The sequence below is a fragment of the Somniosus microcephalus genome, chromosome 2 (assembly GCF_052327205.1).
Source record: "Somniosus microcephalus isolate GS21.2 chromosome 2, FLI_Smic_1.0, whole genome shotgun sequence".
Classification (NCBI taxonomy): domain Eukaryota; kingdom Metazoa; phylum Chordata; class Chondrichthyes; order Squaliformes; family Somniosidae; genus Somniosus; species Somniosus microcephalus.
Window position 1 is genome coordinate 340,416,855 of NC_140988.1, and position 16,617 is coordinate 340,433,471.

The following is a 16,617-nucleotide window of genomic DNA, read 5'->3' on the forward strand; positions in this document are numbered from 1 at the left end:
GGGGCCATGAAATAACACTGGCGAGCAAAATAAAGGAAAATCCTAAGATGTTTTATAAGTATATTAAGGGTAAAAGGATAACTAGGGAAAAAATAGGGCCCATTAGGTACAAAAGTGGCAATCTGTGTGTGGAGCCGGAAGATGTAGGAGGGGTTCTAAATGAATTTTTTGCATCTGTTTTCACTATGGAGGAGGACGATGTAGACATAGAAATAGGGCGGGGGGACTGTGATATGCTCGAACATATTAACATCGAGAGGGAGGAGGTATTGGCGGTTTTAGCAGGCCTAAAAATGGATAAATCCCCAGGCCCGGATGAAATGTATCCCAGGCTGCTGTGTGAGGCAAAGGAAGAGATTGCGGGGGCTCTAACACATATATTCAAGACCTCTCTGGCCACAGGGGATGTGCCAGAGGACTGGAGAACCGCTAATGTAGTACCATTATTCAAGAAGGGAAGTAGGGAAAAACCGGGGAACTACAGGCCAGTGAGCCTAACATCAGTGGTAGGAAAATTCTTGGAAAAAATTTTGAGGGACAAAATTAGTCTCCACTTGGAGAGGCAAGGATTAATCAGGGATAGTCAACATGGCTTTGTCAAGGGAAGATCATGTCTGACTAATTTGATTGAATTTTTTGAGGGGGTGACTAGGTGTGTGGATGAGGGTAACGCAGTGGATGTGGTATACATGGATTTCAGTAAGGCCTTCGATTAAAGTCCCGCACAGGAGACTGGTCAAGAAGGTAAGAGCCCATGGAATCCAGGGTGCCTTGGCACATTGGATACAAAACTGGCTTAGTGGCAGAAGGCAGAGGGTGATGGTCGAAGGTTGTTTTTGTGACTGGAAGCCTGTGGCCAGTGGGGTACCACAGGGATCGGTGCTGGGTCCCTTGCTGTTTGTGGTCTACATTAATGACTTGGATATGAATGTAAAAGGTATGATCAGTAAGTTCGCGGATGATACAAAAATTGGTAGGGTGGTAAATAGCGAGGAGGGTAGCCTCAGTCTGCAGGACGATATAGATGGGTTGGTCAGATGGGCGGAACAGTGGCAAATGGAATTTAACCCGGAAAAGTGCGAGGTGATGCACTTTGGGGGGACTAACAAGGCAAGGGAATACACAATGAATGGTAAGACCCTAGGCAAGACGGAGGGGCAGAGGGATCTGGGTGTGCAAGTACACAGATCCCTGAAGGCGGCGGAACAGGTGGATAAGGTGGTAAAAAAGGCATATGGGATACTTGCCTTCATTAGCCGAGGCATAGAATATAAGAGCAAGGAGGTTATGATGGAGCTGTATAAAACACTGGTTAGGCCACAGCTGGAATACTGTGTGCAGTTCTGGTCGCCACACTACAGGAAGGATGTGATCGCTTTGGAGAGGGTGCAGAGGAGATTCACCAGGATGTTACCAGGGCTGGAGCGCTTCAGCTATGAAGAAAGACTGGGCAGATTGGGTTTGTTTTCCTTGGAGCAGAGGAGGCTGAGGGGGGACATGATTGAGGTGTACAAAATTATGAGGGGCATAGATAGGATGGATACTGAGGAGCTTTTTCCCTTAGTAGAAGGGTCAATAACTAGGGGGCATAGATTCAAGGTAAAGGGCGGGAGGTTTAGAGGGGATTTGAGAAAGAACTTTTTCACCCAGAGGGTGGTTGGAGTCTGGAACTCACTGCCCGAAAGGGTTGTGGAGGCAGGAACCCTCACAACATTTAAGAAGCATTTGGATGAGCACTTGAAATGCCATAACATACAAGGCTACGGACCAAATGCTGGAATATGGGATTAGATTAGACAGGGCTTGATGGCCGGCACGGACACGATGGGCCGAAGGGCCTCTATCCGTGCTGTATAACTCTATGACTCTATGACTCAAACAAAAATGTGATAATGGCCAGATAATCTGTTTTCGTCGACAGGACACATTGGGGAAACACTGTGTGTATGTAGATAAACCTGTATAATCCCCTTTTAACTACTGTATTCCCCTCCCCCCGCAAGACAGTTGCAAGCTGAGAGGAATAAGGCACGTTCAGACTTGCCTGCTGCTGATAGAAGGAAAACCAATCAGGTTCCAGCAGGTGACCAATCCGTGAGTCATCTCAGGTTCGCGGGCTTCACGAATTCAGTACTGTATTGTGAGAGTTGGAGTAAAGACCTATTTCTTGTAGCTCGCTGTGTTGCCTATTTCTTTACGCGGGAGACCATAGTCCCCCACAACACCATTGAGAACTCCCCTACTCCTCTTCTAAATAGCGCCATAGGATCTTTTGCACCCACCTGAGTGGATAGATAGGGACTCAGTTTAACATCTCATCTGAAAAGCAGCATCTCCAACAGTGCAGCACTCCCTCAGTACTGAACTGGAGTGTCAAGTTAGATTTTGTGCTCAAATTCCACGGAGGGAAATTTCAACCTGCAACCTTCTGACTCAGAAGTGTGAGCGCTACCAACTGAGGCACAGTGACACCCAAAATTTGGGTTAGAATTGCCTTAATGCTTTGCATTTGCTGCATTCAAACAAAAAAAGAGTTTGGTTGCAAGACATTGAAAGACTGTATTGAAAAGTTTATGCCAACATTCTGCAGAGAAATAATGGGGGGAAACAAACTCCAATTTCCAGCCGGTCGTACAGTCCAATGAGCCAATCGGAAGAACCCGACCAATGGACCAATCAAGACGAAGAAAGGAAATAAAAACGAAAAATAAAAAATAAAAAGCTTGAAATCGGAAATAAAACAGAAAATGCCAACAGGACTGTTTAAAAGAAAAAAATAATCAAATTTAAGGTGGCTTGCAGAAGAGTGACCAGCAAGGAAGAAGTTATTTCTCAACATGGGGGAGGAGCGCAATATCAAGCGAGGGATGGAAATGACTTCATGTCGAATAAGCAGTCACTAATTCGTTCAAATTATAACGAATGACAGCGAAATATTTGGACCCTGTACTGACACACAGCAACGAGCGCGCGTTTTATTTCTCTTTAATTCCCTTCCTCCCCCGCCACCCCCCTTTTTTTTCCTTGGGGCGATTGGTGCGGCCCGGCGCGCGCGGGCTTGTGACGCAGCGGCGCGTTGGGTTTAAGTGATGATCGGGGAGCGGAAGTGGACTCATTGTGTTTGGGAGCTTTAAAGGGAAGCTGCCGGGAAAAAAAAATGTCGCACCCTAGTCCGCTCTCGACTTGTCAGGGAAACGAGCGCTTCAGGTACATTTCCAAATTGTATATATATATATGAAGCCTTAAAAAAAATATTACCCGCGTAAGTAAATAAAGCATTCATGTATATTGGAGGGAGGGAGTGGTTGAGCTGTGCTGGTGACGCGGCGGGTGGCGGTTGGTGGGGGGTCGATTTGAAATGAGTCGCGCGGACGGCGCTGTGGCGGGAAAAAGGAGTCGCTCGGAGGAGCATTGGCGCCGAGCCTCCGCCTCTGCCTCCCCTCACTCGGCCCCACTGACTCGCACTTTTCCGGATTACATTTTAATCGAGGTTCCCCCCCCCCCCCCCCTTTTTTTCATTCAAAAGCGGTGGATTTGAGATGGTTACATTACAGATGTACGGTTATTATGCACAAAAATGCATCAAATTTGTAATTATCTCTACCATCGATCATTATTGCTATTAGAAGATTCAGTGGTGATACACGCAAGCGACTCTTTTTCTCTTCCCCCCCCCACGTCGCGCAATAAAAAGTTAGAAAGATGGCCCCCCGGACCATGGCCCCGCTCATTCACTTGCATTTCTATAGCGCCTTTCACCATCAGCACCACCGGGCGCCCTCAAGCGCTTTGCAGCCAGTGAAGTATTTTTTGTTGTTGAAGTGTGGTCGCTGTTGTGATGTGGGAAATTTGTTTTAACTTTTTGCCTAAACGGGGACGTGTTTTTTTGTTGTGTAGTAGCGAGTGTTCGTTCTCCTGTCTGTCTGTCTGTCTGTCTGTCTGCTCCCCTGACTGATTGATTGATTAGGCTGTATTATTTCCCCTTTCCCCGGTTGCAGGAGGAAGCCGCCACCATGTCGCTGGTCCATCGGCAGGAAGCGCGGCGCCGATGGCAAACTGCGCAGGATGTGCGACTCGGACTCCACCGTGTTCGAGGACGAGCTCAAGGACTGGGCTCCGGACGCTCCGGCCTCTTGGTCGGATGACAGGGTCTCCAGGTGAGCGGGCCGAGATTGAATCCTCTCGGGATCTTTGGGTGGGTGGGTGGGTGGGTGGAGACGATTGGGACCGTTTAAATCAACTTGAGTAATTCGCAACTCGGTGGATGGGTTTCCCGAAGTGCATGTCCAAGAAGGCGGCAGGGAGTTAGCCCCTTGACTTTACAGTACAGAACAGATTTTTAAAAACCTGCGATTTTAAAAGTGCCAATGCTGGAAATAAGCATCGGTGGTCTGAAGTGCTTGGGTACACCCTCCCCAAGCTTAGCCTATCCCTTCCTTCCCTTTTGGATACTGCTGGGTGTGATTTCTGCTTCCAGCATTTTTCTGTTTTTATTGCGAAACCGGATTAGCCATGCATGTCATTTTAGACCCTTGAGATCTTGCTGTATGCAAAATGGCTGATAAGAAATAGGAGCAGGAGTAGGCCAATCGGCCCCTCGAGCCTGCTCTGCCATTTAATAAGATCATGGTTGATCTGATCCTAACCGCCAATTTACTGTCACAGAACCATCTCCTGAATCTAACAGAATTAGACACATGAAATAGGAGCAGGATCAGGCTACACGGCCCCTGGGCCCGCTCCGCTACCCACAGGGCCATGACCGATCCGAACCTAGACTCCTGTCCAAATTCCTGCCTGCTCCCCGTAACCCTTAACTCCCTTTGCTTCTAGGAAACGGTCTATTTCGGTTTTAAATTTATGTAATGATGTAGCTTCTACAGCTTTTTGGGGCAGCATATTCCATGGACCTACCACCCTCTGAGTGAAGTAGTTCCTCCTCATCTCAGTTTTGAAAGAGCAGCCCCTTATTCTAAGACTATGCCCCCTAGTTCTAGTTTCACCCATCATCGGGAACATCCTCCCCGCATCCACCCGATCCAACCCCTTCATAATCTTATATGTTTCAATAAGATCGCCTCTCATTCTTCTGCACTCCAATGAGTAGGGTCCCAATCTACTCAACCTCTCCTCATATGTCCATCCCCTCATCCCTGGGATTAACCGAGTGAACCTTCTTTGTACTGACTCGAGAGCAAGTATGTCCTTTCTTAAGTATGGACACCAAAACTGTATGCAGTATTCCAGGTGCGGTCTCACCAATACCTTGTACAACTGCAGCAATACCTCCCTATTTTTATATTCTATCCCCCTAGCAATGAAAGCCAACATTCCATTGGCCGCCTTATTCACTTGCTGCACCTGCATACTAACCTTTTGAGTTTTGTGCACCAGGACCCCCAGATCCCTTTGTACTTCAGTACTTTCAAGTTTCTTGCCATTAAGATAATAACTTGCTCTACGATTTTTCCTGCCAAAGTGCATAACCTCACACTTTCCAGTATTGTATTCCATCTGCCAAATCTCTGCCCACTTACTTAGCCTGTCGATGTCCCCTTGCAGGTTTTTTATGTCCTCCTCACTCACTACTTTCCCTCCCATCTTAGTATCATCTGCAAACTTTGATATGTTACACTCGGTCCCCTCCTCCAAATCGTTAATATAGATTGTAAAGAGTTGGGGACCCAGCACTGACCCCTGCATTTGCCCTGCTTTGGGATGTTTGAGATGTGATGGGACATTTTTTTTTTTTGCAGCTCTTGGGGAATGGACAGCCTACTTAACTGATTGTTGTGATTAGTTGCAGGATAAGGAGTCGGCCATTTACGACTGAAATGGTAAATTTCTCTACTCGGAGGGGTGTGAATCTTTGGTATTCTCTACCCGAGAGCTGTGGTTGCTCAAGAGTGGAAACTTTACTCGGGTGGTGAGAATGTGGAACTTGCTACCACATAGTGATTGAGGCAATTCACATAGGTGCATTTAAAGGGAAGCTAGATAAGTAAATGAGAACATAAGAAATAGGAGCAGGAGTAGTCCATCATTAAGGATGAAATAGCGGAGCACTTAGCAAATGGGGACAGGATAGGACAGAGTCAACATGGATTTACAAAGGGTAAATCGTGCTTGACTAATCTATTGGAATTTTTTGAGGGAGTAACTGGTAGAATAGATGGGGGAGAGCCAGTAGATGTGGTGTACCTGGACTTCCAAAAGGCCTTCGATAAGGTCCCACATAAAAGATATTAGCATGGAAAATTGAGGCTCATGGGATAAAGGGGAAAGTTTTGGCGTGGATAGGGAACTGGCTGTCAGATAGAAAACAGAGTTGGAATAAACGGCTCATTTTCTGAATGGCAGGCAGTAACAAGTGGGGTACCACAGGGATCTGTCCTGGGCCCCCAGCTGTTCACAATTTACATTAATGACCTGGATCAGGGAGTCGGATGCAGCATTTCCAAATTTGCAGACGACACTAAACTAGGAGGTGGGGTGGGCTCAGAGGAAGAGACCAGGAAGCTCCAGAGCGATTTGGACAGACTGGGCGATTGGGCGGATAAATGGCAGATGCACTATAATGTGGACAAGTGCGAAGTTATCCACCTTGGGTGCAGGAACGGGAGGGCAAATTATTATTTAAATGGCAATAGATTGGGAGAGGGGGAAGTACAGAGAGACCTGGGTGTTCTTGTACACCAGTCACTGAAGGCGAGCATGCAGGTGCAACAGGCGGTCAAGAAGGCAAACGGTATGCTGGCCTTCATAGCAAAAGGGTTAGAATACAGGAACAGGGATACCTTGCTGCAGCTGTACAGGGCACTGGTGAGACCACACCTCGAGTACTGTGTACAGTTTTGGTCGCCTCATCTGAGGAAGGATGTTCTTGCCATGGAGGGGGTGCAGCGGCGATTCACCAGGCTGATACCAGGAATGGCGGGAATGACCTATGAGGAGAGACTATGTAGTTTAGGGATGTACACACTGGAGTTTAGAAGATTGAGAGGGGACCTCATAGAAGTGTATAAAATTCTGACAGGTCTAGACAGACTGGATGCAGAAGGAATGTTTCCCTTGGCGGGTGAGAACAGAACTAGAGGACATAATTTAAGGATAAGGGCTAAACCATTTAGGACAGAGATGAGGGGGAATTTCTTCACTCAGAGTGGTGAACCTGTGGAACTCATTGCCACAGAGGGCAGTGTACGCCAGCTCATTAAATATATTTAAGAGGGAATTAGATATATTTCTACGGGCAAAAGGGGTTAAGGGTTACGGAGAGAAGGCGGGGACGGGATACTGAATTAAAGGATCAGCCATGATCTCATTAAATGGCGGAGCAGGCACGAAGGGCCGAATGGCCTACTCCTGCTCCTATCTTCTATGTATGTATCTATGTAACCTGCCCCGCCATTCATTAAGATCATGGCTGATCTGATCTTGGCCTCAATGCCACTTTCCTGCCTGCTCTCCATAACCTTTGACTCCCCTGTAGCTCAAATATATGTCTTATCTCCGCCTTGAATATATTCAATGACTCCACCTCCACAGCTCTCTGGGGTAGAGAATTCCAAGGATTCATGACTCTCGGAAGAAATTCCTCCTCACCTCTGTTTTAAATGGGTAACCTCTTATGAGGGGGAAAGGAATAGAAGCATATGAACTTTTGTATGGTAGTAGCAAATCAAATGTCAATATCTAAGTTGGATATCCAGGCCAAAGCCTCTGGTGTGACAGCGTGGATATCTTGTAGGCTGCCTGCAAATTTCCTCGGAGCAGTGCTCAATGATGTGCACCGGCGTCTGATTAGGAGCGCCACGGTTGCATGATGGGGATGCTTTAATCTTCTATCTATGAAGAAGGTGGCAGCATCTACCATGACCAGTTCTGAGGCAGTTGATGGTTGTCCACTGTTTGCAAGGAAGGCTTGATCCTTCAGGTTATACTGTGGGGTTCTCTGTGGAATCCATTCCATATGTCGCAGTTCTTCAAGCATTTCGCCATCGGTCATCAAGGTGAGATGAACTAAGATGGGAGGAGGCTTGTGTGAAGCGTAGACCTATTGGGCTGAATGGGCAGTTTCTGTGTTGTAAAAATTTATGTAAAGGGATGACAAGCTTGATCAGAGGTGATTTTTTTTTTTTTTTTTAACGAATGTCAGGAGAGAGAAATGGAGAAGTAGAAGAAAACTTTGAAGTGGGGGTAGTGTGGGAGGATGGCTGAACGTACTGCTGCTGATTGGGTGAATGGGGTGCAATGCATATGGAATCAAAAGTGGAAAGTTTGAGGTGTAGGTTGTAGTGCTGGATGAGTAAGAGGGAGGGGTGAAGCCATGCAGGGAGTTAAACAGAAGAATGAGAATTTTATGTTTGGGAGACTTAAGTAAGGGTGGTAACAAGGGCATGGCTGAGGGATTAGTGGCAGATGTGCTGAGTTAGTGATGGAAGTAGGCAGCCTCTGATGGCAGGGATATGGGGTCAGAAGCTCAACTTGGGGCCAAATTGATTGCCAAGGTTGTGAACAGTCTGGTTCGGCTTGAGACAATGTCAGTGAGGTGGATGGAGTTTGTGGCCAGGACTGACGACGTTGGCGTTGGTCTGGCTGGTGGGATTTGTGGTTCATCCATGACTGGAGGTTGGACAAGTAGAAACCTCATTGGAGCGATTTAAACAGGAGAGATGGGGGCAGATTTGGGTGGTGACATGTTCAAGATCTTTGAGAGGAACGGGGGAGGCAGGTTGGAAATGGGACAACTTGTTCTCTGGGTAGAGATGCTGTTGAAGTAACCATGGTAAGTTGCTGCAGTGTATCTTGATCATTTGTAACCTCAGCCACGGTGCGGAAAGGGTAGGTATTGAGTGCAGTGGCAGGAGTGATTGAGCAAACTACTCTGCTCTTGTGTTGCGGGTACACCCATCTAGGTGAGTATTCCTTCACTTTCCTGACTTGAGCCTTGTAGGTGCTGGGTAGGTTTTGAGACCTCCATCAACATCTTATTATTCATAGAAATAATATAGCTACTCAAACTTAAGGACCTGATAGTTACATCTGAAGTTGAGGGAGGGAGGCTAGGGAAGAAATAGTCTGGCAATTTTCCAAAATTCTATAGGAAGTACTTACCAGAGGACTAGAGCTTGAACATGTGATTCCACCTTTTTTGTTAGGAAAATACTTGATATAAGACAGGAAGTTGATGGCGAGTTAGTCTTTAATTATTGGTCTATAATAAGGGATGTAATTACTAAGCACGGGGTGGGGGGGGGAGAAAGAGTTAATCGGGTGTTGTGCACAACCAACTTTTTGAAGAAATAACAGGATCGATAAAATAATTCAGTGGATGTGATCAAGATTTTTATTTTTTTATTTTTTTTAGAGCTTTTGATGAGACTTGTGGTATGTGCAAGAAAAGGGAATATGGCCAGATGGATAGAGATGACTGTTCAGAAAGCAAAGTTCAGAGATAAAAGGAAATTTCTCCGATTGGTCAGATGTGCAGAGTGGTCTGAGACTGTCACTATATACAATGCTCTGGGCTTGGGAATTGAGGATCAAGGGGGGAAAAAACTTGCATTTGTAAGTCCTTGAATACCCCAAAGTGTTTCACAGCCAATGAATTGTTTTTGAAGTGAAGTCACTGTTTGTTTTTTGTAGGTAAAAAAAGACTTGCATTTATATAGCACCTTTCACGACCACCAGCCGTCCCAAGGCACTTTACAGCCAATGAAGTACTTTAGCAATGTAGTCACTGTTGTAATGTAGGAAATGCAGCAGCTAATTTGTGCACTAATTCCCACAAACAGCAATGTGATAATGACCAGAAACTGTTTGTGATGTTGATTGAGGGATGAATATTAGCCAGGACACTGGAAATAACTCCCCTGCTCTTCAAAATAGTGCCATGGGATCTTTTACGTCCACCAGAGCAGATGGGGCCTCGGCTTAATGTCTTGTCCGAAAGCCAGCACTCCCTCAGTACTGCACTGGAGTGTCGGCATAGATTTTTGTGCTCAAGTCTCTGGAGTGGGACTTGAACCCACAACTTTCTGATTCCAAGGCGCGGGTGCTACCCACTGAGCCATAGTTGAGGTACAGATATGCAAATCACTGAACGTAGTGATGCAGGTTAATAAGCATATGTTAAAGTAAAAGCAAACCAAGCACTGATGTTTACTTCGAGTGGGATAGAATTGAAAAGGAGGGAAATCATGTTAAACTTGTATCGAACCTTGGTTAGATCACATTTGGAGTACTATCAAAAGGATATAGGGACATTGGAGAAGGTGCAAAGTTTATTCACTAGGGTAATACCAGAATTGAAGATGTTGTAACTATCCGGAAAGACAGGCTGGGGCTCTTTCTGTAGAAAAGAGATGGTTGAGAAGTGACCTGATGGATATCTTCAGGATAATGACAGAATTTGACAGGGTAGACCTAGAGAAGATGTTGTCACTTGTGGGGAGTTCACAAATAGTATCCTGCATTTAAGGGGAAGCTGGATATGCACATGAGGGAGAAAGGAATAGAAAGGTATGCAGATCAATGTTCCCCCTAATTTTAAATTTGGGTACGCGATCCCTTTAACTGACTGTACCGCCCATTCAAAGTTTCGCACATGCGCAAAATTTCACATTGGAAACGCTGGCTTAGAGGGACATTGATGCAGATAGGCTTACATGAAGAGGGGTGGGAGGCGGCTTGTGTGGAGCATAACAACTTGCATAGTCCACTTGGGCCGAATGGCCTGGTTCTGTGCTGTAGACTCGGTGTAAACGTGGCAGTCAGTTGCACACCGCTAGGCCCCGCAGACAGTGAGTGGTCAATTAATTTTTTTGAGATTTGAGGGATAAATAAATGTTGGCTAGGATACACACGTCTTCCCTAGCACCCACATGAAAGGGAAGATGGGGGTCTTGGTTTAATATCTCATCTGAAAGATGGTACTTTGGTAATGTAGTGCACTTAGTACTGTACTGAAGTGTCAGCCTAAATTCTTGGCTCAAGATCCTGGAATGGGGCATTAACTCAACCTTCTGACTTGAGTGATGGTGCTACCAGTGGACCAAGCTGATACTTAAATTTTCACGGGGAAACTGTAATGAGGATAGTTCAGACTGACGGGCTAGCATGGTAGGCAAATCGTTCACCGATGCAGAGAAACATGAAGTATAGTGAAACCTGTAAAAACGGACACTTATTGACGGTCCCAAATAACTTTCATTATAATAGATACAAATTGGCCCTTGAAACAATGGACACTCAAATTACAAGCTACGGACAGCCTTCAATGCACAGAGTCCCTTTACAACTTGCCACCGGACAGGCGAGTTGGCAGCGGATGAGAAGAATGGCTTTTGTATACTAGAGATCTTTCCCAAGCATGCATAGCGGCAGAGAAACCCCTCACTGGGATTAAATGCTGGCACAGTTCTGTCGCAGGGATGGAGGGGTTTCTCTGCTGATATGGGTGTTGGGTAAAAATATCTCTGTTACACAAAAGCTGGGAATTGCTGGTGGTGGGGGCGGTGGAAGAGGAGTCGAGGACCCTGAAATCATGGGAGGGTGGCTGGATATCGTGCCTGTTTGGGGGTGGAGAGAAAGAGATTGAGTCTGGGGACTTAGGGAGAGAGATGGGGAGAATGATTCCCCTTTCCCATTCCTCGGTTTTGCCTACTCTCGGGTGGCCCCCTGGTTCTTGGAACTTCTTACAACAGTGGCTGGTGCGAAACCACAAAGATTCTCAACTACAGGGGACCCAACCTTTTGGAAGGTAAATCCAATAACCAGTTGTAGAAGTCATGTGGTCTGACGACATGTGATCAAACTTGATGCCTCCATCCAGAGTTGGCAGCTCTACTCTAACCAGTACATCGGTTACTGATGAGCTGCTAATGGATCATTTTTGGGTTGGCAGGCTGTAACTAGTGGGGTGCCGCAAGGATCAGTGCTTGGGCCTCAGCTGTTCATAATCTGCGTCAATGATTTGGACGAGGGAGCCAAATGTAATCTGTCCAAGTTTGCTGATGATACAAAGCTAGGTGGGAATGTAAGTTGTGAGGAGGATGCAAAGGGGCTTCATCAAGGGGATATAGAGAAGCTAAGTGAGTGGGCAAGAACATGGCAAATGGAATGTAATGTGGAGAAATGTGAAGTTATCCACTTTGTTAGGAAAAATAGAAAAGCAGTGTATTCTTTATATGGTGAGATTGGGAAATGTTGGTGTTCAGAGGGACCTGGGTGTCCTTGTACACAAATCACTGAAAGTTAACATGCAGATACAGCAAGCAATTAGGAAAGCAAATGGTATGTTGGCCTTTATTACAAGAGGATTTGAGTATAAGTGTAAAGATGTCTTACTGCAATTATATAGGGCCCTGGTGAGACCACACCTGGAGTACTGTGTACAGTTTGGTCTCCTTACCTAAGGAAGGGTATACTTGCCATAGAGGGAGTGCAAGGAAGGTTCACCAGACTGGTTCCTGGAATGGGGGGATTGTCCTATGAGGAGAGATTGAGTAGACTAGGCCTATATTCTCTAGAGATTAGAAGAATGAGAGGTGATCTCATTGAAACATACAAAATTCTTACAGGGCTTGACAGGGTAGATGCAGGGAGGATATTTCCCTGGCTGGGAAGTCTAGAACCAGGGGTCGGCCATTTAGGACTGAGATGAGAAATTTCTTCAGTGCTGGATCTTTGGAATTCTCTACCCCAGAGGGCTGTGGAGGCTCAGTTGTTGAGTATATTCAAGACAGAGATCGATAGATTTTTGGATATTAAGGGAATCCAGGGATAGTGCAGGAAAGTGGAGTTGAGGTAGAAGATTATCCATGATCTTATTGAATGGCAGAGCAGGCTCGAGGGGCCAAATGGCCTACTCCTGCTCCTAGTTCTTATGTAGTCTCCTACCAATGTTCCCTTGGTTGCGCAGGCCATTCTAAATAGCGCACATGTATAATTTTTGTATTGACAAGCTGGCTGCGTGGCATCCCGGAGCGCTGTGCAGTTGCAAAGCTTACAGGGAACGCCTATTAACCACCCCCCCCCCCCCCGCACTTCAACCATTAGCAGCTGCAGCACACTGAGGAAGGGGTCCCAGACAGAGTCTGCAGGACATTTTAACCCCCCCCCCCCCCCCCCCCCCCCCCTCAATTTGGCTGGGATCTGTCAGGCACTCCGGCCCTACAGAAGCCACCTTGCCCTGTGCGGGCTGCCAACATAGCAGATCCCATGATCAAGACATCTCTCCCTTGATGGAAATGGACCATGGGATGGCAATGAACAGGAAACCCAACGAACAGAAAATGAACTAAAATCACGTCCTGCTGGCAGGGCTGCAGAATTGGGCACGATCCCAGCTGAGGGTGGGGAAAAAAGGAACACTGCAGGCGATACAGCCAATCTTGGAATATTTGGCTCATCTGGTTTACTGTACATACAATGACATTTGGAAAATAAGGACACCTGATGTAAATCCCATGGGTGTCTAATTTACAGGTTTCACTGCAATAACATTGTACTGTAGAAGTATGAGAAGGTTGGAAAAAGTACACCTCCACATTTTTGGGGACTCCTTGTGTAATCAAAGTAGATACGGCCATAAAGGCAAACTGAAAACCTGGTTTTGTATACCTACTTTTTATACCAAGGCGTACAAAAACAAGGAGTAATGTTGAACTCTTAAGACCTTGGGCTGCAGTTAGAAGATTGTGCAGTTATAAGCGCTGTGTATTTGGAAGGATATAAAAGCAACAGAAATTGTCATTTGGATTTGTTTGGGTGTTGGAGGACATGGGGTTATAATTATGAAGAGATTTGAGAAGTTGGAGCTTTGTTTATTGGAGCTGGGAAGTATAAGGAGTAGCTCAAGATAGGGTATGAAGGTGATTATTTAACTGAAACAACCTGTATTCCTATCATGCCTTTGAATGTAGAAAAATATCCAAAGCGTTAGGTGTAAATAAAAAATTTAAAAAACAATACTGTGGGCAGAAATGTAAGATAATTGCATAGTTAAAGGGAGGTTCGAAAAGAAGTCCCTTCAGAGAGGTGTTTATAATGATGCATTCTTTGCTGCAGATCTGCTGAAACAAAGCTTGTGCTTGGAAATAATTGCTTGAAATAGGTGATGCAGGATATGAGGAGCAAGCAGGAGAATGGGATTTGACTTGGTGGCTTGTGAAGAAAAACAGTGGGGTTGTTTCTGTGCTGTAACATTCCATAATGCTAAATCCTGCTGCCCAGTTTGTTTTTTTGGATGTTTTGCTATGTGAACATTGTTGTTTGTCGCTCAGTAGGGCTGTCAGCGAGTGTGACAAAAGGAATTTTTCTGTTCTGTCTAGGTTTGGCTTGATGGCTGTCCCTTTTAATCTCAACTGCATGAGTTTTAAGCCAGCTGTGGTCCCTTTTTTCTTGAGCACAAGCCTCAATCCCAGTTGACTTTGATACAAATGTTGTTAAAAGGATATACAAGTGGCTGGATCTGTTTAAGCTGCATTCAAAGATAGTTGATATGGTTGTAATTGTTACAGAAAAAGACTAGCAAGCTGCCACTGTCTGAAAAGAATTGCATATGAAATGACTCGGCATACATGTTTACAGTACAGAGGGATGCTATTTGTGTCTGTGCTGGCTTTGCCAGATTGATTCAAAATTAATCCCACTGCTGCCTCCTCCCCATAACCCTGTATCTTTCTCTGCTTTAAATATTTAGCCAATTTTCCTGTAAAAGATGTAATGGTCTGTATCAACCACTCCCAGTAGCAAAGCATTCTATTGGTACCTGCTTATTGACTCCCAAGGCTGGGAGGAAAATGCTTTTCCCTATTCACCATCAACTCATTTATATGAAAAAAAAATCTCAAATCTCCTTTCAGCCTTCTCTGCTCCCATGGGAACAATCCCATTATCTTTAGTCTCCTCATAACTAAAGGGTCCCATCCCTGGTGTCATTCTGGTGAATCTGCAGTGTAATGCTCTTGTTGCTTTAAACTCCTTTCAGAATTACACATGGTACTCTGGTCTAACCTATATATTGCACAAATTTGCAGTAATAGGCTTTCTCTGTGAATATGATTACAATATTTGCTTCATGGTTAAACTTGTAGTTTAAAAAATTTAAAACAAAATGTGATGCTGTACTACTTTTGCAGACTGGAGTGGGATCTTATAGAGGCATGGGGTAAATACCAGTATCTTAAAAATGGTTTCTCATGCACGGTTTGCTATTGAACACTTGCCATTTGCTATCTCAGACACACTAAAAGCTTAACTCTTATCTCCAGGCTGGATAAACACTTGGAGCTGTGGTGAGTTGGGACTTGCAGATGCATGATCTAAGATGAGGGCCAAAATAATCTAGGGTTGAAGGGACCCATGAATGTAAAGAATAAGTAGCTGCACTGTAGTGATTAGGTTAAGTGTGCCTATTGTATTCATTCATACATAATGTTGAATGCTCTAAATTAGTCATTGATTTTATTTACAGCCCAAATTGTATAGTTGCCCATTGCAAGACTTGGAAATATTTTGGCAGTCTTTTTGCTACCCTTAAATTGTGTTTATGCAGAGAATGTGTGAATTAATTGTTGGCCTTTTTTGGTGAATTTATTTTTAATATGATTGGGAAATGGAGCATTTTCCATTTTGGAAATCTTTACTAGATCAGGTATAGTGCAGTTAGATGCAGAGGTAAGTGTTTTTTCTGCCTAAATACGTCATCCTCAATATCAATTCCTTTACTGAGCTATTGCCCTCTAAAATCAGCATGTCCAATAGGAACTGGATTGGCTGCTTGTATCAATGTGAAATTAAGATGATCAATTCCCTCAATTTGGAAAATGTCCCATATTTCTGTCTTGAGTGTAACGTCCATGCTGCTTGAAATAAGATGTATTTCTGTGGTCAATTTTGAAATTGAGCTGATAATCTGCAGTGCTTTTCCACTGGGGAATTTTCAGTTTGCCCAAATACGGCACCAGATACTATGCTGGATAATTAATTTGTAGGCAGGTCCATGTTACAAAACAGAATTTTTAATTTTAAAATGGACCATGTCAAAATTAATCTCTTCCAGTTTCACTACACCAGAAAGTGATGGAGCAGTCCCCAGATGTGCCTCTGCCGATTGGGGCACTGCAGTCGAAGATGAGGAAACGAGACAGATTGTTTATCGGGATTTGAAAAGGTTTGTATATTGTGGTTTTAGAAATTGCCTTTTTGGAAGAAGTATCAAAAATGCTGCACTCATCTCTATTTCCTGTGTATTTTTAAAGTGAAGCTGTATGCCTTGCTAATCTTGGCTATTGAAACCTTGTTAGGTTATTGTGTGTTAATGCCTGTAACTCAGTTCTGTGGAAGGCCAAAAATTTTGAAAATTATGCATTTTTCTTGGAGTGCAGGAGTGGCTTGAAATCGTAATGTTGTATCCCACTTGCATTTCAGGACTGTTTGAAGGGATTCTATAATACTTGGTTCCCTTGTTGATAAATCTGTACTGTTTTTATACTGTCAGCAACAATAGGTATCTTTAGACTTTAAAAAACTCACCTGACCTTGGTGCAGCTGGTGGCCAATTTTCTTGCTGTTGCTGGCAGTCTGCACCAGAAGGCACTTTAAGAAACT

At 44.8% G+C, this 16,617-nt stretch overlaps 1 protein-coding gene across 2 annotated transcripts in view; it reads left to right on the forward strand.

Moving 5' to 3' along the window:
* Positions 1-3,103: 3,103 nt before the first annotated feature.
* The window catches only part of slbp (stem-loop histone mRNA binding protein), a 28,621-nt gene continuing 15,107 nt past the window's right edge, over positions 3,104-16,617 (forward strand). For both annotated transcript variants that reach the window (XM_085975433.1, XM_085975434.1), the window contains exons 1-3: positions 3,104-3,207; positions 3,999-4,157; positions 16,070-16,180. In XM_085975433.1, coding sequence (XP_085831559.1) covers positions 3,158-3,207; positions 3,999-4,157; positions 16,070-16,180 — 320 coding nt within the window. In that variant the 5' untranslated portion in view covers positions 3,104-3,157. The remainder of the gene's footprint in view (positions 3,208-3,998; positions 4,158-16,069; positions 16,181-16,617) is intronic.